Source organism: Bufo gargarizans, chromosome 3, assembly GCF_014858855.1.
Source record: "Bufo gargarizans isolate SCDJY-AF-19 chromosome 3, ASM1485885v1, whole genome shotgun sequence".
NCBI classification, from domain to species: Eukaryota; Metazoa; Chordata; class Amphibia; order Anura; family Bufonidae; genus Bufo; species Bufo gargarizans.
The window spans coordinates 419,401,679-419,423,262 of NC_058082.1; the positions used below are offsets into that span (position 1 = coordinate 419,401,679).

At 45.9% G+C, this 21,584-nt stretch overlaps 1 protein-coding gene across 1 annotated transcript; it reads left to right on the top strand.

The window, feature by feature from the left end:
* Nucleotides 1-523: 523 nt before the first annotated feature.
* Nucleotides 524-16,691, top strand: SNRPE (small nuclear ribonucleoprotein polypeptide E). Its single transcript, XM_044286218.1, has 5 exons — nucleotides 524-653; nucleotides 956-982; nucleotides 9,175-9,237; nucleotides 12,897-12,975; nucleotides 16,471-16,691. Exons 1-5 carry the CDS (start codon nucleotides 600-602, stop codon nucleotides 16,524-16,526), a joined length of 279 nt encoding a protein of 92 aa, XP_044142153.1. The 5' UTR covers nucleotides 524-599; the 3' UTR covers nucleotides 16,527-16,691.
* Nucleotides 16,692-21,584: the final 4,893 nt, after the last annotated feature.

Sequence of the window (21,584 nt, forward strand, 5' to 3'; positions counted from 1 at the left end):
CCGCTTCTCCCCGTGCACGGATTACACCATCCAGTGTCAGGGGAGCAGCCAATGGCAGGCAGGGACGAGCCTCCACAGTATCGGGCATTTTATAGTCTTGGATAACCCCTTTAATACTAGGAGCCACATTATGACATAGCGAATTAACACCCTCTGTTGGCCCCCCTTGGGGTGCGGATTAACTTGGCCAGGATTGGCCTTTATCGTTAGGAAAGGTGGCAGCCCTAACCTCAGGCAAGAGAGTTTCTCGCATTGACCTCCTGTGTGTCTGACCTAAAGGGCACGAATAGATGTTCACTGGTGACAATAAACCGTCCCAATTAGATCAGGAGACTACGTAGCGATAACGTCGCTCCAAACGAATCCTGGTGTCACATGACAGGATAACATGACGAACCTGTCTCACACCGATGACGTCATGAGAAACCCCTCACTTGCTGGGACGGAGTGGCCAGAAAAGGGAGGGAAAAGCGTACTTCCGGGGGTGTACGTCATGTGACTTCCTGTCCGCCTGTTCCGTCGCTATTCTGACGTCACGGCGACTGGTTGGGTGCTTTCTTTGTTTCCGGTTTCTTCCAGGCGGCTGGTCTGTAGTGAAGATGGCGTACCGCGGACAGGGCCCAAAAGTGCAGAAAGTGATGGTCCAGCCCATCGTATCCTTCTCTGTTCTGGGGGATTTTGTCTGGGACTCGGGGAGCTGCTCTCTTGCTGTAGAGGGGCAGCGCCTAACGCATGTGCGGGTGTGAACGCGCTCACGTGTTAGCTACGCTTTGTACTGGGCGGCCAGTAATAGGCTGCCCGTGTATGTGGTGATTGTACAGCTGCTGGGTGTGACTGGCTGGGCGCAGCAGAGCTGTGTTTGTAATCATGGAGCACTGTGGGTGTTGGGCGCTCTCTGGTGTGAGGGGCCTTGTATTATGCATCTCCGGTTTTTACCTTAACCTGTTGTGTTCAGAATCTGATCTTCAGGTATCTACAGAATGTAAGTACACTCAGAATATTCATCTCTTCCTTCCCATTCAAGGGCTGTCCAGTTTTTATATACCGATGACTAGGTCATAAATATGAGTTCAGTAGGGATCTGATACCCCCTGATCAGCTGGGACTGTGTACATGAATGGGAGCTGAGCTGCAGGACGCAGGGACTGTGTACATGAATGGGAGCTGAGCTGCAGGACGCAGGGACTGTGTACATGAATGGGAGCTGAGCTGCAGGACGCTGGGACTGTGTACATGAATGGGAGCTGAGCTGCAGGACGCAGGGACTGTGTACATGAATGGGAGCTGAGCTGCAGGACGCTGGGACTGTGTACATGAATGGGAGCTGAGCTGCAGGACGCTGGGACTGTGTACATGAATGGGAGCTGAGCTGCCCTAAGCTGGGACTGTGTACGTGAATGGGAGCTGAGCTGCCCTAAGCTGGGACTGTGTACGTGAATGGGAGCTGAGCTGCCCTAAGCTGGGACTGTGTACGTGAATGGGAGCTGAGCTGCCCTAAGCTGGGACTGTGTACGTGAATGGGAGCTGAGCTGCCCTAAGCTGGGACTGTGTACGTGAATGGGAGCTGAGCTGCCCTAAGCTGGGACTGTGTACGTGAATGGGAGCTGAGCTGCCCTAAGCTGGGACTGTGTACGTGAATGGGAGCTGAGCTGCCCTAAGCTGGGACTGTGTACGTGAATGGGAGCTGAGCTGCCCTAAGCTGGGACTGTGTACGTGAATGGGAGCTGAGCTGCCCTAAGCTGGGACTGTGTACGTGAATGGGAGCTGAGCTGCCCTAAGCTGGGACTGTGTACGTGAATGGGAGCTGAGCTGCCCTAAGCTGGGACTGTGTACGTGAATGGGAGCTGAGCTGCCCTAAGCTGGGACTGTGTACGTGAATGGGAGCTGAGCTGCCCTAAGCTGGGACTGTGTACGTGAATGGGAGCTGAGCTGCCCTAAGCTGGGACTGTGTACGTGAATGGGAGCTGAGCTGCCCTAAGCTGGGACTGTGTACGTGAATGGGAGCTGAGCTGCCCTAAGCTGGGACTGTGTACGTGAATGGGAGCTGAGCTGCCCTAAGCTGGGACTGTGTACGTGAATGGGAGCTGAGCTGCCCTAAGCTGGGACTGTGTACGTGAATGGGAGCTGAGCTGCCCTAAGCTGGGACTGTGTACGTGAATGGGAGCTGAGCTGCCCTAAGCTGGGACTGTGTACGTGAATGGGAGCTGAGCTGCCCTAAGCTGGGACTGTGTACGTGAATGGGAGCTGAGCTGCCCTAAGCAGGGACTGTGTACGTGAATGGGAGCTGAGCTGCCCTAAGCAGGGACTGTGTACGTGAATGGGAGCTGAGCTGCCCTAAGCAGGGACTGTGTACGTGAATGGGAGCTGAGCTGCCCTAAGCAGGGACTGTGTACGTGAATGGGAGCTGAGCTGCCCTAAGCAGGGACTGTGTACGTGAATGGGAGCTGAGCTGCCCTAAGCAGGGACTGTGTACGTGAATGGGAGCTGAGCTGCCCTAAGCAGGGACTGTGTACGTGAATGGGAGCTGAGCTGCCCTAAGCAGGGACTGTGTACGTGAATGGGAGCTGAGCTGCCCTAAGCAGGGACTGTGTACGTGAATGGGAGCTGAGCTGCCCTAAGCAGGGACTGTGTACGTGAATGGGAGCTGAGCTGCCCTAAGCAGGGACTGTGTACGTGAATGGGAGCTGAGCTGCCCTAAGCTGGGACTGTGTACGTGAATGGGAGCTGAGCTGCCCTAAGCTGGGACTGTGTACGTGAATGGGAGCTGAGCTGCCCTAAGCTGGGACTGTGTACGTGAATGGGAGCTGAGCTGCCCTAAGCTGGGACTGTGTACGTGAATGGGAGCTGAGCTGCCCTAAGCTGGGACTGTGTACGTGAATGGGAGCTGAGCTGCCCTAAGCTGGGACTGTGTACGTGAATGGGAGCTGAGCTGCCCTAAGCTGGGACTGTGTACGTGAATGGGAGCTGAGCTGCCCTAAGGCTACTTTCACACTAGCGTTCGGGCGGATCCGTTCTGAACGGATCCGCCCATAATAATGCAGACGGAGGCTCCGTTCAGAACGGATCCGCCTGCATTAAAATTGCAAAAAAAAAAACTAAGTGTGAAAATAGCCTCGGACGGATCCGTCCAGACTTTCAATGTAAAGTCAATGGGGGACGGATCCGCTTGAAGATTGAGCCACATTGTGGCATCTTCAAACGGATCCGTCCCCATTGACTTACATTGTAAGTCTGGACGGATCCGCATGGCCAGGCGGACACCCGAACGCTGCAAGCAGCGTTCAGCTGTCCGCCTGTCCGTGCGGAGGCGAGCGGAGCGGAGGCTGAACGCCGCCAGACTGATGCAGTCTGAGCGGATCCGCTCCATTCAGACTGCATCAGGGCTGGACGGCTGCGTTCGGGTCCGCTCGTGAGCCCCTTCAAACGGAGCTCACGAGCGGACACCCAAACGCTAGTGTGAAAGCAGCCTAAGCTGGGACTGTGTACGTGAATGGGAGCTGAGCTGCCCTAAGCAGGGACTGTGTACGTGAATGGGAGCTGAGCTGCCCTAAGCAGGGACATCCACGGTTTAGTTTCCTGTTCACATATTGGTTCTGTGTGGAGGATATATCAATATCTAAAAGCTAGACAACCCCTTTAAGGCCACCTTCACCTTGTGTTTATGAGATCTGTGGAGTACAAGATCATCTTTTTTTTTTCTACTATTCATGCAGATCTACTGAATGTAGCCTCATGGCAGACCTAGGTGACCATACACATTAGGTAGAAGCAGGTTATTGGTTGGAAAGCAACAACTGTCTGATTATTTAACAGACATGGTCATGCACGTTTTAGTTCATACTGGCCACATGTGTTCAGTGAAATTTGGTGATGGATGGAAGATTTTTCTGGGAACTTTCAAAAGATTTTTTTTTCCAGCAATGATCTTTCTTTGTAGTTATTCATCTGATCTGTCAGATGGCTAAAACGTTTGCTAAATGTCACCCTATGAACGATCCCTTTGGTTGAAATTGTTTTTTCTTATTTTTTTTTCTTTATCAACTGTAGACTAATAACTTTTTTAGGCCATGTTCACACTGCGTTTTTAATGTACATTTCATGTATGAGCGGAGACATTTCCTCGTGTGTAGACTGTGGGCGCTATTAATTAAACACTTTGTCTCAATTCCGATTAATGAAGATTTTGTGTTTTGCTCTTATACAGGTCCTTCTCAAAAAATTAGCATATTGTGATAAAGTTCATTATTTTCTGTAATGTACTGATAAACATTAGACTTTCATATATTTTAGATTCATTACACACCAACTGAAGTAGTTCAAGCCTTTTATTGTTTTAATATTGATGATTTTGGTATACAGCTCATGAAAACCCAAATTTCCTATCTCAAAAAATTAGCATATTTCATCCGACCAATAAAAGAAAAGTGCTTTTAATACAAAAAAAGTCAACCTTCAAATAATTATGTTCAGTTATGCCCTCAATACTTGGTCGGGAATCCTTTTGCAGAAATGACTGCTTCAATGTGGCGTGGCATGGAGGCAATCAGCCTGTGGCACTGCTGAGGTGTTATGGAGGCCCAGGATGCTTCGATAGCGGCCTTAAACTCATCCAGAGTGTTGGGTCTTGCGTCTCTCAACTTTCTCTTCCCAATATACCACAGATTCTCTATGGGGTTCAGGTCAGGAGAGTTGGCAGGCCAATTGAGCACAGTAATACCATGGTCAGTAAACCATTTACCAGTGGTTTTGGCACTGTGAGCAGGTGCCAGGTCGTGCTGAAAAATGAAATCTTCATCTCCATAAAGCTTTTCAGCAGATGGAAGCATGAAGTGCTCCAAACTCTCCTGATAGCTAGCTGCATTGACCCTGCCCTTGATAAAACACAGTGGACCAACACCAGCAGCTGACTGTGGGTATTTGACACTGGACTTCAGGCATTTTGGCATTTCCCTCTCCCCAGTCTTCCTTCAGACTCTGGCACCTTGATTTCCGAATGACATGCAAAATTTGCTTTCATCCGAAAAAAGTACTTTGGACCACTGAGCAACAGTCCAGTGCTGCTTCTCTGTAGCCCAGGTCAGGCGCTTCTGCCGCTGTTTCTGGTTCAAAAGTGGCTTGACCTGGGGAATGCGGCACCTGTAGCCCATTTCCTGCACACGCCTGTACACGGTGGCTCTGGATGTTTCTACTCCAGACTCAGTCCACTGCTTCCGCAGGTCCCCCAAGGTCTGGAATCGGTCCTTCTCCACAATCTTCCTCAGGGTCCGGTCACCTCTTCTCGTTGTGCAGCGTTTTCTGCCACACTTTTTCCTTCCCACAGACTTCCCACTGAGGTGCCTTGATACAGCACTCTGGGAACAGCCTATTCGTTCAGAAATTTCTTTCTGTGTCTTACCCTCTTGCTTGAGAGTGTCAATGATGGCCTTCTGGACAGCAGTCAGGTCGGCAGTCTTACCCATGATTGCGGTTTTGAGTAATGAACCAGGCTGGGAGTTTTTAAAAGCCTCAGGAATCTTTTGCAGGTGTTTAGAATTAATTAGTTGATTCAGATGATTAGGTTAATAGCTCGTTTAGAGAACCTTTTCATGATATGCTAATTTTTTGAGATAGGAATTTTGGGTTTTCATGAGCTGTATGCCAAAATCATCAATATTAAAACAATAAAAGGCTTGAACTACTTCAGTTGGTGTGTAATGAATCTAAAATATATGAAAGTCTAATGTTTATCAGTACATTACAGAAAATAATGAACTTTATCACAATATGCTAATTTTTTGAAAAGGACCTGTACATGTAATATATCGAGGGCAGAGCGTACATATACTTTATGCTAGGCACAGGACTAACGAATATTTTGGCACGACTTCTGCAGATACAGTACAGACCAAAAGTTTGGACACACCTCATTCAAAGAGTTTTCTTAATTTTCATGACTATGAAAACTGTAGATTCACACTGAAGGCATCAAAACTATGAATTAACACATGTGGAATGATATACATAACAAAAAAGTGGGAAACAACTGAAAATATGTCATATTCTAGGTTCTTCAAAGTAGCCACCTTTTGCTTTCATTACTGCTTTGCCCACTCTTGGCATTTTCTTGATGAGGTTCAAGTGGTAGTCACCTGAAATGATCTTCCAACAGTCTTGAAGGAGTTCCCAGAGATGCTTAGCACTTGTTGGCCCTTTTTGCCTTCACTCTGCGGTCCAGCTCACCCCAAACCATCTTGATTGGGTTCAGGTCCGGTGACTGTGGAGGCCAGGTCATTGGCGCAGCACCCCATCACTCTCCTTCTTGGTCAAATAGCCCTTACACAGCCTGGAGGTGTGTTTAGGGTCATTGTCCTGTTGAAAAATAAATGATTGTCCAACTAAACGCAAACCGGATGGAATAGCATGCCGCTGCAAGATGCTGTGGTAGCCATGCTAGTTCAGTATGCCTTCAATTTTGAATAAATCCTCAACGGTGTCACCAGAAAAGCACCCCCACACAATCACACCTCCTCCATGCTTCACGGTGGGAACCAGGCATGTAGAGTCCATCCGTTCACTTTTTCTGCGTCGCACAAAGACACAGTGGTTGGAACCAAAGATCTCAAATTTGGACTCATCAGACCAAAGCACAGATTTCCACTGGTCTAATGTCCATTCCTTGTGTTCTTTAGCCCAAACAAGTCTCTTCTGCTTGTTGCCTGTCCATAGCAGTGGTTTCCTAGCAGATATTCTACCATGAAGGCCTGATTCACACAGTCTCCTCTTAACAGTTGTTCTAGAGATGTGTCTGCTGCTAGAACTCTGTGTGGCATTGACCTGGTCTCTAATCTCAGCTGCTGTTAACCTGCGATTTCTGAGGCTGGTGACTCGGATGAACTTATCCTCCGCAGCAGAGGTGACTCTTGGTCTTCCTTTCCTGGGGCGGTCCGCATGTGAGCCAGTTTCTTTGTAGCGCTTGATGGTATTTGTGACTGCACTTGGGGACACTTTCAAAGTTTTCCCAATTTTTCGGACTGACTGACCTTCATTTCTTAAAGTAATGATGGCCACTCGTTTTTCTTTAGCTGCTTTTTTCTTGCCATAATACTAATTCTAACAGTCTATTCAGTAGGACTATCAGCTGTGTATCCACCTGACTTCTCCACAACGCAACTGATGGTCCTAACCCCATTTATAAGGCAAGAAATCCCACTTATTAAACCTGACAGGGCACACCTGTGAAGTGAAAACCATTTCAGGTGACTACCTCTTGAAGCTCATCAAGAGAATGCCAAGAGTGTGCAAAGCAGTAATCAAAGTAAAAGGTGGCTACTTTGAAGAACCTACAATATGACATATTTTCAGTTGTTTCACACTTTTTTGTTATGTATATAATTCCACATGTGTTAATTTGTAGTTTTAATGCCTTCAGTGTGAATCTACAATTTTCATAGTCATGAAAATAAAGAAAACTCTTTGAATGAGAAGGTGTGTTCAAACTTTTGGTCTGTACTGTACATGTAGTACAGACCCTATATTATATTCCAGACAAAGATGAAATGCATGCAGATTGCAGCAGGTCTAATAGAGGTGCTAGGCTGCCAAGGGCCATCTCTTCGTACTTTATTATACCTGACATGATGCTGTAAGTAGTGTTGAGCGAACTTGTGTTTTAAGTTTTGCGTCCAAAGTTCGAGTTATCAAAGTATCCCTATATGGATTCCGCTACCACTGACCTTAGCAGAATTTGGAATCCATGATGGGATTCTTCGATAACCCGAACTTTGGATGCATAACGTAAAACACAAGTTCGCTCAACACTAGCTGTAAGGTCACATGAGAGATTTGGCGCTGGGCCAGTACATGTAGTCTGCATTTTACATTTCCCCGTCCCTGATATCACAGCTGTTCACCAGCAACAAATGAATGACCACCTGCCTGGAGGCACCTAGTGCACATGTACTAGCCATAGGACAGGATCTGGGCAGCCACTCTTTACTTAGTGTGGGCCCCGACAGGTGCAGCTCAATGAATGGGGCAATAAGGAGTAGTGCCAGGCCTGCTCAGGTGACCAGAACCTGGGACAATGCATGTGAGAAGAGCTCCATGCTTCCAGGTACACGTGCAGAGCAGCAGCAAGAACAAGCGCCCTGTCTGAAAGGTCACAGGTCAGGTGACAACTCCGCTCTATGCACCCAACCCCCAAAAACATGTACCGGGGAGCCACCTGCACTGAGCTTTAATCAATCGTCCAGCCCTACTTTAACATCTACCGGCCTGGCTACCTTTTTGTTTCCCACAGTCTGATATCCCGGCTTACTTCACTTTCGTTTTCAGTCTTCCAGAGGACATAATGACAGCACTGATTACCTTTCTTTTACTGTGCAGCCTATGCGTGAAATACGCCACTGTGTGTAGAGTGGCGTATGTTGGTGCTTTATTTGGAAATTTCCCCAGCATATGTGCCAAGCAGTGTGAACATGGCATCAATGAACCCAAAACTATAGTCCCATATACATATATGTAAATGTATTCCAAAAAAAAACATCATGTAGGCCAACTTCCACAAATTATAAAAAGACAAAAATCCTGGAAGAACAAAAAAGTTACACCTTATGCAGTAAAGCAGTGCAGCACCCAAGCAAGAGAAGAATGGTGGAGATATATAATCAGCAATGATGTAAAGCAACCTGCGATCAGTGTCAGATGTATACAGCCACAGTGAGTGAATACAAGTATAGTACACACCTTTAAAGGAGTTGTCTGGTTTCAGGAGAGAACTTGACAACAAGGGATCCGACTACAATAAAGTGCTCATTACTAAGTTGTCAGATTCTGTACTTCCTCTCTGATTTTCCCAACAGTGATCTGTTTACCTGTCTGGAGAGATGACCTCACAGCAGCAGCATGTGACTGCTGCATCCAGTCACTGGCCTCTTCAGTGCACCACTACTTTATTGCACATGGATCCCCTGTGTAGTCAGGTTTCCTCCTGAAATTGGACAACCCCCTTTAATAAAGATAGATGCAACACGCCACAATAGCTGCTGGCAACCAAGGGAACCCACCGCACCAGACATTTCGCAAGAAGCTTTGTCTGAGGGTGCAGTGTGAACATGGCCTAACATGGATGACCTCCAGACAGCTGTTCATACCGTGGTCTCCCTTTGCTGATGTCACTTACTGTTACTATTGCAGAGATCTCGGATCCAAGTGTGGCTGTATGAGCAGGTGAACATGCGTATTGAAGGCTGCATCATCGTAAGTACTATGTATGACCGTCTCCAGTCCATTGAGACCAGGGTGGATAAAAATCAATGTGTGTGTGTATGTATGTATGTATGTATATATATATATATATATATATATATATATATATATATATATATATATATATATATATATATATCCGATTATCGGATTTACCGATATTATCGGCCGATATTCAGGATTTTGAACGTTATCGGTATCAGCATTTATTTTGCCGATATTCCGATAACGTCCTGGGAACACAGATCGCACTGCTGACAGCGCTCTCCGTGTTCCCTCAGCAGCAGCACAGGGGAGAAGGAGCAGTGTCTCCTCCCCCTGTGCTGCTGCTGCCGCTCCAGCCAATGGGAGGACAGGGGACAAGAGGAGGGGAGGAGCTATGGCCACTGCGCCACCAATGAAGCTTAATCTCACATTAATTCATATACAGGAGGCGGGAGCTGCAGAATCACATAGCCGGCTCCTGACCTCTATGAGCTGTAGCTGCGATCTGCGGTAGTTAACTCCTCAGGTGCCGCGGATCGCAGCTACTGCTCATAGAGGTCGGGAGCCGGCTATGTGATCCTGCAGCTCCCGCCTCCTGTATATGAATAAATTGGAGATTAAGCTTCATTGGTGGCGCAGTGCAGCCCCCCAGTATCAGACATTGGTGGCGCAGTGCGCCCCCCCTCCCCCCCAATATTAGGCATTGGTGGCGCAGTGCGCCTCCCCCCCAAGCCCCCCCCCCCAGTATTAAGCATTGGTGGCGCAGTGCGCCCCCCCTCCCCCCAGTATTAAACAGTGGTGCGCCCCCCCACCCCAGTCGCAGTGCGCCCCCCACAGGATTCCCTCTCCCCTGCTCCTCCGATCGGAGCCCCAGCAGTGTAATGCTGGGGCTCCGATCGGTTACCATGGCAGCCAGGACGCTATTGAAGCCCTGGCTGTCATGGTAAGCTCCATGCTGCTGTGTGCACAAAGCACACAGCAGCAGGGACAGTGTGAGCTCCTATTCACCCTGATAGATCTCTATGAGGGTGAATAGGACAAGGGTTCTAGTCCCTAAGGGGGCTAAAAGTTAGTTAAAAAAAAAAATAATAATAATAAAAATAAAAACACCAAAATATCAAATATAAATGAAAGAAAGATTTACAAAAAAAAAAATACACATTAACAATAAACATTAATTTTCAGCAGATTTGTGGGAATTTTAATTTTTTTTTCAAAAATGAAAATTCCCAGAATATCGGTATAAATTATCGGCTATCGGCCTGAAAGTTCACAAATTATCGGTATCGGCCCTAAAAAATCAATATCGGTCGATCATATATATATATATATATATATATATATATATATATATATATATATATATATATATATATATATATATATATATATATATATATATATATATATATATATATATATATATTTTTTTTTTTCTCTTTTTGAGGAAAATATATTACCATCCAAAGGTTATTTAATCATGAAATAAAGATTTAGTTTTTTAATTATGTAGAATAAGGCTGTACGTGGACTCCCATATTGTCGAATGGATTAGGCAGTGGCTGAGGGGCAGACAGAGGGTTGTAGTCAATGGAGTATATTCAGACCATGGTCTTGTTACCAGTGGGGTACCTCAGGGATCTGTTCTGGGACCCATATTGTTCAATATCTTTATCAGCGAATTTGCAGAAGGCCTCGATAGTAAGGTGTGTCTTTTTGCTGATGACACAAAGATTTGTAACAGGGTTGATGTTCCTGGAGGGATACACCAAATGGAAAAGGATTTAGGAAAACTAGAGGAATGGTCAAAAATCTGGCAACTAAAATGTAATGTTAAGTGCAAGATAATGCACCTGGGGCATAAAAACCCAAGAGCAGAATATAAAATCAGTGATACAGTCCTAACCTCAGTATCTGAGGGAAGGATTTAGGGGTCATTATTTCAGAAGACTTAAAGGTAGGCAGACAATGTCATAGAGCAGCAGGAAATGCTAGCAGAATGCTTAGGTGTGTAGGGAGAGGCATTACCAGTAGAAAGAGGGAGGTGCTCATGCCGCTCTACAGAGCATTAGTGAGACCTCATGTGGAGTATTGTGCTCAGTACTGGAGACCATATCTCCAGAAGGATATTGATACTTTGGAGAGAGTTCAGAGAAGAGCTACTAAACTAGTACATGGATTGCAGGATAAAACTTAGGCTACTTTCACACTTGCGTTCGGGGCTCCGCTTGTGAGTTCCGTTCAAAGGCTCTCACAAGCGGCCCTGAACACTTCCGTCCAGCCCTAATGCATTCTGAGTGGATGCGGATCCTCTCAGACTGGCACCATCTGTCCTCCGCTCAGCAGGCGGAGGCAAACGGATCCGTCCAGACTTACAATGTAAGTCAATGAGGACGGATCCGTTTGAATATGACACACTATGGCTCAATTTTCAAACGGATCCGTCCCCCATTGACTTTCAATGTAAAGTCTGGACGGATCCGTCTGAGGCTACTTTGACACTTAGAATTTTTTTTACAATATAATGCAGACCAATCCGTTCTGAACGGATCCACCGTCTGCATTATATGAGCGGATCCGCTCTGAACGCAAGTGTGAAAGTAGCCTTACCAGGAAAGATTAAAGGACCTTAACATGTATAGCTTGGAAGAAAGACGAGACAGAGGGGATATGATAGAAACTTTTAAATACATGAAGGGAATTAACAACGTAAAAGAGGAGAAAATATTTAAAAGAAGAGAAGAAACTGCTACAAGAGGACATAGTTTTAAACCTTTGCCCCTCTAATTTAAAAGTAATATCAGGAAGTATTACTTTACTGAGAGAGTAGTGGATGCATGGAATAGTCTTCCTGCAGAAGTAGTAGCTGCAAATACAGTGGAGGGGTTTAAACATGCATGGGACAGGCATAAGGCCATCCTTTATATAAGATGGGGCCAGGGGCTAGTCATAGTATTCAGTATATTGGGCAGACTAGATGGGCCAAATGGTTCATGTTTCTATATGTGTAATTTTTTGGGTAAATAAATTCCATTAATCCATTCACAATGTCATGCTCTTCCAGATGTTTTTGTAAGATTATTGGGCAGTTTCTCTGCCTACAAGATATTATCACAGATGCTTGGTTTACTTTTGCAAAACTGAATTTGCCCGAGCAGAGACCACATGCCGCCTCTTCACAGCAAAAATGTTATACCATGAACAGAGTTGAGAAAAATACCTTAATCCTAACGTCTACAAACCTATGAATGCAGAATCAAACTAATATGAAACTTTATTCTAAAAATCATCATCTACTTGCATATTATAAGTTATACCACCAAGAATGAGTCTTTATGTAGAAAACTGATTTCAATCAAATCCACCCTGATTGAGTCGGGCCCATTTCGCTGAGAGATATGACTGGCTTGGTGTGCGTTTCTCATCTTTATTATATTTCTGGCATCGCTGGGTCAGATAAAAGCCAAAGGGACCACTGGTTTTCATTCCTGACAACTGGGAGGTGGGGTCCCACATGTCAGACCCCACAAAGTGGACATTGATGGCATATGTTATTGTTGTAAAGCCTTCTGAAGCTTGTAGCAACATCCTGCCCATGTGTCTGTAGCCAAGTTGTCCAGCCCAGGGGTTAGTTGCTTTGATTTATATTGTCTTGTCATTTGCAGGGATTTGATGAGTACATGAATCTTGTTTTGGACGATGCTGAGGAAATCCACATGAAGACAAAGTCACGGAAACAGCTTGGTGAGTTATTCATGTGACTAATATGTGGGAAAAAAACACTGTTCCAGTCGCCAAATTTAAAATGCATATAATAAAAAAAAAAAAGGACTTGGAAAAGATGAGACGCAGGTCACAGTAGTAATACAGCACCACATACATCTCACATCCAGTGACATCTGCTGGGCGACACCGTGACAAAAAATGGCTAATTGCGCGGTTTTGAGATATATAGAATCATAATTATTTTTTTTTCTGTTACGGCCTTCACCGAGGCAGAAATATTTTAATAGCTCACACTTATTTGGACGTTGCGATATGTTCTTTATTTGTAAATTCTATACATAAAACTGGTAAGGGGGCTATTTAAACTTTTAGTATTTTTACTTTTTATTTAATAACCATTTCTTCCCTTAGGGACTAGAACCTGGATCTTTTCATCCCTTGTCCTATTCACCCTGATAGAGATCTATCGGGGTGAATAGGATCGCACACATCTCCCTGCTTCCCCGTGTTTTGTGCACACAGCAGCAGGGAGCTGAACATGGCAGCCAGGGCTTCAGTAGCGTCCTGGCTGCCATGGTAACGATCTGAGCACCGGCAGTATAATCTGCCACCAATGAAGGGGAGGGGTGCTCGTGGCCAGTCATAATGGGGGGGGGGGGGTTAAGATTACCTTTTGTGGGTCCAAAGAATATGAACTAAGTAGCAGGCTACATAGAGCGGCACCCAGGGATCTCACTGCACTTACTATTATTCCTGGGAGCCGCTCCGTTCGCCCGCTGTGGCCCCTGGTATTTTCAACATTCAGAGCAAGGAGGAGTCGCCAGTGTCTCCTCTTCTCCCTGACAGCAGCGCTGTCCAATCACAGCTCAGAGCCAGGGAGAAAAAATCCTCCCTGGCTCCGAGCTCTGCGCTGCGATTGGACAGCGATGCTGTCAGGGAGAAGGGGAGACACTGGCATCTCCTCCTCCTTGCTCTGAATGTTGAAAATACCAGGGGCCACAGCGGGCGAACAGAGCGGCTCCCAGGAATAATAGTAAGTGCAGTGAGATCCCTGGGCGCCGCTCTATGTAGCCTGCTACTTAGTTCATATTCTTTGGACCAATGAAATGCAAGTGTTGGCAGCGGTATCACAGATCCGGCCTCAAGAACAGGGCATGCGATCGGTAGCAATTTACCCCTCAGATGTGGCACCTGAGGGGTTAATTGCATCGTATCGCATGCCCTGTTATTGAGGCCGGGTCTGTGATACCGCTGCCTATACTTATGTTTTACATTCATTGGTGGCGACAGCTCCTCCTCCCTGCTATCTCCCCATTGGTGGCAGTGGCTGCCACGTCACAGTGGGGAGGGATGGACTCCCTCCTTCTCCACTGTGCTACTGAAGAGACCGTAAGCTGCTAAAAAGGCAGGTTATTTAGCCAAGTGATAAAATACAGGGAAGATCCACCATATTGGACTGTACTTTATCACTTGGCTATAATAGCCTGCGGTGCTTTCACTCCAGACTCCTCATTGAAGGGGTATTTACAGGATAAATGATGACTCTTAGATTGGCGGGGGTCCTACCACTGGGACCCCCAGCGATCATGAAAACGAGGGCCCTGTACCCCCTGTAGCTTCTATGAAATGACCGGAGTGGCCACTCCATTCATTTCTAAAGGCATTCCGGAGGTAGCGGAGTACAGCGCCTACGTATTATGTATTGCTTTCATACTACTCCTTGGCTAAAAATACTCTTCTTGGAAAAAATGTAGTGCGACCTCTGCCCTAGACTGTACCCCCTGCCAAGTGACACCCTGCTAGATATGCCACATTGCAAAAAAAATGCCCCATTTTACAGGCATGTCTAGGTGCACTGTCATTAGTAAATGTGGGCCACTGTACTGTCTTTGGCAGGAGATCTTATAGGGCAGTGATGGCAAACCTTTTAGGGCCCAAGCTGCAACCCAAACCCCACTTATTTATCGCAACGTGCGAACATGACAATTTGACCTGAATACTGAGGTTTTAGTTCAGAAAAAACTCCTCCTACATTAACATGAGCCTGACTGGGACTTAAAAGCAGCCCTGGTACGTAAACCTCACCAGCCCACAAACATAAAATGGCTACACAGCGATTTGGGCCGCGATGATGACCGATGTGTTATACTGATAACACCAAGCAATGATGCCCAGAATCGGTATATACTAAAATATGAAATTTATTTGAAATGAGATTAGAAAAACAAGATTAAGACAAAAAGATTAAAATACTATGGTGAAGGTGACCATAATTGTGAAAGTGAGTACCAAGACCACAGGTCACCTACCCTTCAATAAGATGTACCACCTGTCATATAGTCATAGGTGGGGTAAAAAATATCAAAACATAATAATCAGGAGCTTCCATATGATCGTCATAAACTGCCTAAGGGGACGTCCCAAATATATCTATCACAAATATCCAAAGTAAACAATATAGAATAGTAAAAATACATCCTCCTAAGGACATGATCAGAGGTTGTGTCCGAGGGACCAGCAGATACCTCAATGCAAAAGATAGAGGTATAATACATAGCTCACCACCTCCTTGATATTTAGATAGCAGTATAATATCTCATCACCTCCTTATATATAAATCATCCATATACAGGGCTGTATATTACATGGCTCATCTCTTTACATTCATCCTCCAATGGAGGGCTTCCATGATATGGAGTCCATATAGAGGGTTGAGGCCTACCTACGTCGAATCGGGTGTCCCAAACTGTATAGGAGTCTACCACACGCTGAGGTTGCAGGGAGGAGGGCGGGAGCCAGAAGCGTAGTAGTGTCTGACGTGCTGATGTCGCCACTCTTTCCTGCGCATGGCAATGTTGCCAATGGCCCACACAGAGCTACTGGAGGGCGGGCGCGATGCCAGCCAGGACACGTCACTTATTCCTCACATTTAAAGAGTGACTGGCTGTCCCCCAGATTACCTGTCCAGCTTGCCTATAATCTGGCCCATGAGTTCGCCACCACTGTTGTAGGGCATCTGTCAGCAGACTTGTACCTTTTGAAACTGGCTGACCTGTTACACGTGCGCTTGGCAGCTGAAGGCATCTGTGTTGGTCCCATGTTCATATGCAAATTGGGCCTCTAGGAGTAACAGGGGAGTTGCCATTACACATAGTTTCTGCTCTGTCTGGAACTGCCGCTTCCTCTGCACTTTGACAGGACCAGGTGTAATGATGTTTTCACTGCCTGGTCCTGTCAATCAAACTGCAGCAGAGAGAGCAGAGTCTCGGGGTGTAATGGTAACGCCCCTATTACTCCTAGAGGTAAATTTGAATATATTAAAACAATTTTTCTCAGCAATGTGGGCGCACATGAACATGGGACCAACACAGATGTCTTCAGTTGCCAAGTGCACATGTAACAGGTCAGCCAGTTTCATAGGTACAAATCTGCTGACAGATGCCCTTTAATCTCTTCAAGGAACGGAATATTTGGCTATGTGATTGACTTTCTTTATTTCTTTTCCCCTCACAGGTCGTATTATGCTTAAAGGAGACAACATTACTTTGCTACAAAGTGTTGTAATTTAACCCCATAAAGTTTCAAGTTTTTTTTGGACATTAAAAAAAAAAAAAAACGACCCTAAGTTTGACGCTCCTGAGCAACCTGATGCAAAGTTGATGTGAACTGTTCCGCTTTGTGATTTTTCATGAAGTCTAGTATTGCCGGTGTACCCTTAGTGTTTTTTTTTTTTTTTTTTTTAAAATAAATAATTTCTATTTGTAATCTGTATTGTTGTTTGTTTCATGAGCTAGTGGTATGGATAGGCAACATGCCAACATTGCTTTTGGAACCATTATTGCATATACCTAACCGAGCTCTGGCACATTACATATTTGCAAAGTATTAGGGTACTTTCACACTTGCGTTTGATTCCGGCAGGCAGTTCCGTTGCCTGAACTGCCTGCCTGATCAAGCAAACTGTATGCAAATGCATGTCATTTTTTCTGACGATGCATTTTTCAGACTGATCAGGATCCTGATCAGTCAGAAAAATGCATTGCTATACCGGATCTGTTTTTCCGGTGTCATCAAGCAAAACGTATCCGTTTTTTTTTCTCATTCTTTAAAGGTCTGCGCATGCGTAGACTGGAAGGACTGATCCAGTATTTTGAATGCCGGATCCAGCACTAATACATTCCTATGAAAAAAAAAAAAGGCAGATCCGGCATTCAGGCAAGTCTTCCGTTTTTTTCGCCGGAGATAAAACCGTAGCATGCTGCGGTTTTCTCTTTTGCCTGATCAGTCAAAACTACTGAACTGAAGACATCTTCCCTTTGAGGACATGGGGTCCCTAAAAAAAATGGATTCTGATCTGAAGAAAACTTGGGAGTCTGCCACTGCCCTTTTCAAATCAAATCTAGCCGCCAGATCCCTTAGAAGATCGTTAAAGCAGTTGGAATCCCTTATGAAGGAAGGTTCCCCTTATGACTCATTAAAAGACTTTCCGTCTTTTACTCAAGGCAGTGGATTTCCTGTCAGATTTCACTGCAGAGTCTGTCAGCATGGCAGCAAGAACCACGGGGTTAGTGGATGTGGCCAGAAGGGCGCTATGGTTAAAATCTTGGACAGGTGACATCAGTTCTAAGTTGAAACTATGTAGTCTGCCCTTTCACAGTAACCTGATGTTTGGGCAGGATTTGCAAAGTATTTTAGAGAAGGTGAAAGCGTTGATAAATGGGAAGTGGATATAGGGAAAATCAACTCACTACAAAATGGCGCGAGATATATCAAAATATTAAGAAGGCCTCTCTTTCACGTCAACATCGGTTGACACAATTTAAAATAGTACACCGATTATACCTCACTCCGGGGCTTCTATCTAAAATGTATTTAAAAAAAGGCAAAGAATTTTGCTGCTTGAAATGTTCCTCCTTTGATGCCGGATATGTCCATATGTTATGGAGCTGCCCGTTTATTAAGACTTTCTGGCAAAAGATATATCCGAGCATGGGGTCAACAACTGTAAACAGCCCCCCAGTGACTATTGAAACTGCTATACTCTGACTTTTCCCCCCGGAATTTAAACATAAAGCACTAAAAAGTGAACAGATTTGGTGGTTGAAAGGATTTCTATTGGCCAAGGTAGTAATTATGCAGAACTGGATGTCTGATAGGGCCCCTACAATACAAATATGGGAAAGACTAATGCAAAGAGTTAAAGAATTTGAGCTTATTAAATACAAAGGGAAGAACCGCCGGACATAGTGGTATACTATATTACTGCAGTGGAACTGATTGTCATATAATTCTAAAGCTAAATTTAATAGTTAACATTCTTAATTACAGTGGCAGGTATCCGCGTGCACTGGTATAAAAGGTAAATATACAGACTTCTTGTTTACGGGATAAAATAAGCTGGTACTACTTTGATGGACATCTTATTATTACAGGTTAACGGGTCTTAATAGATGAATGTATTATATTTATATATTTTGTCCTGTAATTGGATTTTTCTATACTGGGAGATATATATATTTTGTCTCCTTTTTTCTTTTTTCTTTTTTTCCTTCCTTTTTCTCCCATATATTTGTATACTGTTTATTATTGGAAAAATAAAATGTATTTTAAAAAAAAGAAAAAAAGAGGTGTCGGATTCTAAAAAATCCTTTCCCTGTGAAACAAACAAATTTCCCTTTCTGAAGTAAAAAAAAAAAGTTCCTTGCAGTCCAAAAGATCTGATAGAGAAGGACAGTAGCCCAGAGGGAAAGGTCAGAAGATTGGGAGATGCAGAGGGTTCGAACATTCAATCCCCAAAATTCGGAAGCTTCCAAGCAATGGCACCAGGCTTCAGGTGGGAGGAAGACTAAATCTCTTTACAAAAGAATGGGGAAAAAATTACCATGGCTCTAAATATTATATCAAAAGGTTATGGTATTTCTTTTCATCTTCCTCCGACCATAAACGTTTTCGAAGTAACCCCAATTCAAAAATCGGTTCTTCTACAAGAAAAACTAGAAGATGGTATCTTGAATCTGTTGGCTCGAAAGGCTATTATCCTTCTTCCTCCCCTTCAGCAAAAGTCTGGGGGGAGGTAGTTCTCAGCCTTGCCCTCCCTATTTAAAGCTCCTTCTGTCTCTCATTCTTTCTCTGGCAGCACATGCTTTCTGAGCTAGCTCCTAGAGCCCATTAGTACTTTGTACTTTCTCTATTTGTGCAGTTATTTGTTTTGCGGTCTTGCTACTACGCTACTTTGGTGGGCCTCTGCTTATGCTTCAACCGATGGTTTCAATTTGTTCAGAATTATTAATTGTTTCTTTTTTTCAGCGATGGCTTCCTCATAGGATCCAGAGACCTGTAAAGCGGCCTCAAAGAGGAAGCACTTGTCCTGCTTTGATTGCAGTACACTGCTGGACGACAATTGTCCCTACTCAAGGTGCGAGGCATGCCGTAGATCAGTCTGCTACGGAACCCACCATGCAAGAGATGTATGCGTGGGTCCAGGGATATGTGGATGAATCCATCAAGGGCGTAGTCAACCTGCTGGACGAGAGGCTTCCTACCTCTACTCAAGCCCCTATGGAGACCTCTGCGCCCGTGGAGAGGCCCGCTGCAATTTCTCTAGGCTCCATCTCTTCGGACGAACAAGAGCTAACTTCCTGTTTTTTTTCCCACCAGAAAAGACCCAGAAATTGCTAAAGTCCATCAGGTCGGGGGACCATGATGTTGACACCGGGGAGTCCTCTGTTCCCGGTCGGGCACAGCGTGTCTTTAAGGCGGATGAGACCCTCCTTTCCGTTATGAGAATGGAATGGAAGAAGCCTGAAAAAGGCCGTGTCCTGACAAAAAAAATTCAGGACCATGTTTCCCATTGCAAACTCCTTGGTGGAATCGTGGGGTTCCATTCCCAAGGTGGACATGGATATTGACAAACTTTCCAGATGCACTCTGGTGCCAGCAGACAATGGGTCTAGTCTGCAAGACACCCTTGACAGGAGGGTAGGGTGCACTCTGAGGCGAGGTTATTCGGCTGCTGCAGCCTCCGCCTCTACCGCCATTGTGCTTACGGAAGTCTCTTCCTTCCTGCGCTCCGGTCTCAACCAGATTACAGACGGATGTGGACCAGAGTGTCCCGGGACGATATCCTGGCCACGTTTAAGACCGTTAATTTAGCCACGGACTTTCCCCTCACCCATGACGGCACCCCATGCGACCAGGGACCTCCCATCCGGGACAGGAAACCTGAGAAGATAAAAGGTTCACACCCCCACCAAGCACCAGTTCAGGTTTCCTGTCCTCCGGATAGGAAGTCCCTGGGAAGCTTCACGTCGGTTCTCACCTGCAGCCGGGGGGAGGCCCAGGTTCTTATCCGGTGGGTGGCCTCCCCCAGGTGGCGTTATGCTCTCCGGGGCTGCTGCCTATAGTCTGGGCTTCTTCCCCCACATCCCGGCGCTGGCCTGAGGGAGCCGCTGTGGCCGTGTTCAGGCGGCTTCCCTCCTTGCTCCCGGGTTGCCCGTCTTCCTGTCGGCGTCGGAGGGGGTGTCTGCGCATGCGCGTGCCCCGACGCGGGGGGGCGGGGCTTGACCCGGAAGTCGGGTAAAGCGCCGATGTGTGCCCTGGCGCGTCCTTTAAAATATAAATGGGGCAGAGGGGGGGGAACCCAGCCGGCTGATGTGGCACACAGTGTGGTGCTGAAGAGGCTCTTGGTTTCCAGTAAAGATGTCAGAGCCTGCAGACGGACGCGCCGAACCCCTGGGACCCTCAAGGCCCGCGAGTCCGGTACCAGTCCTGAGGAGTGGGGGCTAAAAAAGGATCTTTGGTGAGATGTATCTTTTTCTTATTAATGGGGTGTTATCTGCTTGATTTGTGTAGGTGGCAAAGACCCCCAAAAAAGCGGCCTCTAAAACGAAGCATAAGGAGTGTGCAGGATGTAAGGCCCCCCTAGCTTCCTCCTATTCTAAGCCGTTATGCACCCCATGTATCGATAAGTTGGTGGCGGAGGAGTCCCAGAGCCTTTCCAAGAATATGCGATCTTTAATAAGATCTGAGGTGAAAGCCTCCTTAAAATCCTTGAGTAAGAATCTCCCGCGGTCTCCGGAAAAATCTCCGGATATTAGGGATTCGGATATAGACCATTCTGACGTGGAGGAAAGAGAAGCAGGCCAGTTACTCTCTAATGACGCTACTTCGTCAGCAGAGGAAGAAACAGGGGGTTCCTATTTCTCACCCGAAGATACCCAAAACCTCCTTAAAGCGGTCAGAGCAACTATGCAGTTAGAAGAGGTGAAACAGGCTAAGTCGACAGCAGATATTGCCTTTCAGGGGTTAGGTCCCAGAAAGCAGAGGGTTTTCACCATTCACGAGAATGTTCAGGCATTAATTAAAAAGGAATGGAAGAATCCTGATAGGAAGTTTTTTATTCCAAGCTCCGTTAAAAGGAAATATCCCTTTGATGAGAAAGTAGCAGCCTGTTGGGACAAGGCCCCTACTGTTGACGCTCCGGTGGCGAAGATTGCCAAGAAGTCTGCTCTACCGTTTGATGACCTGGGTAGCCTGTCTGATCCTCTGGATAAAAAAGCGGATTTTTATTTAAAGAAGGCCTGGGAATCATCCTCTACCTGCTTGAGACCGGCGGTTGCAGCGTCATG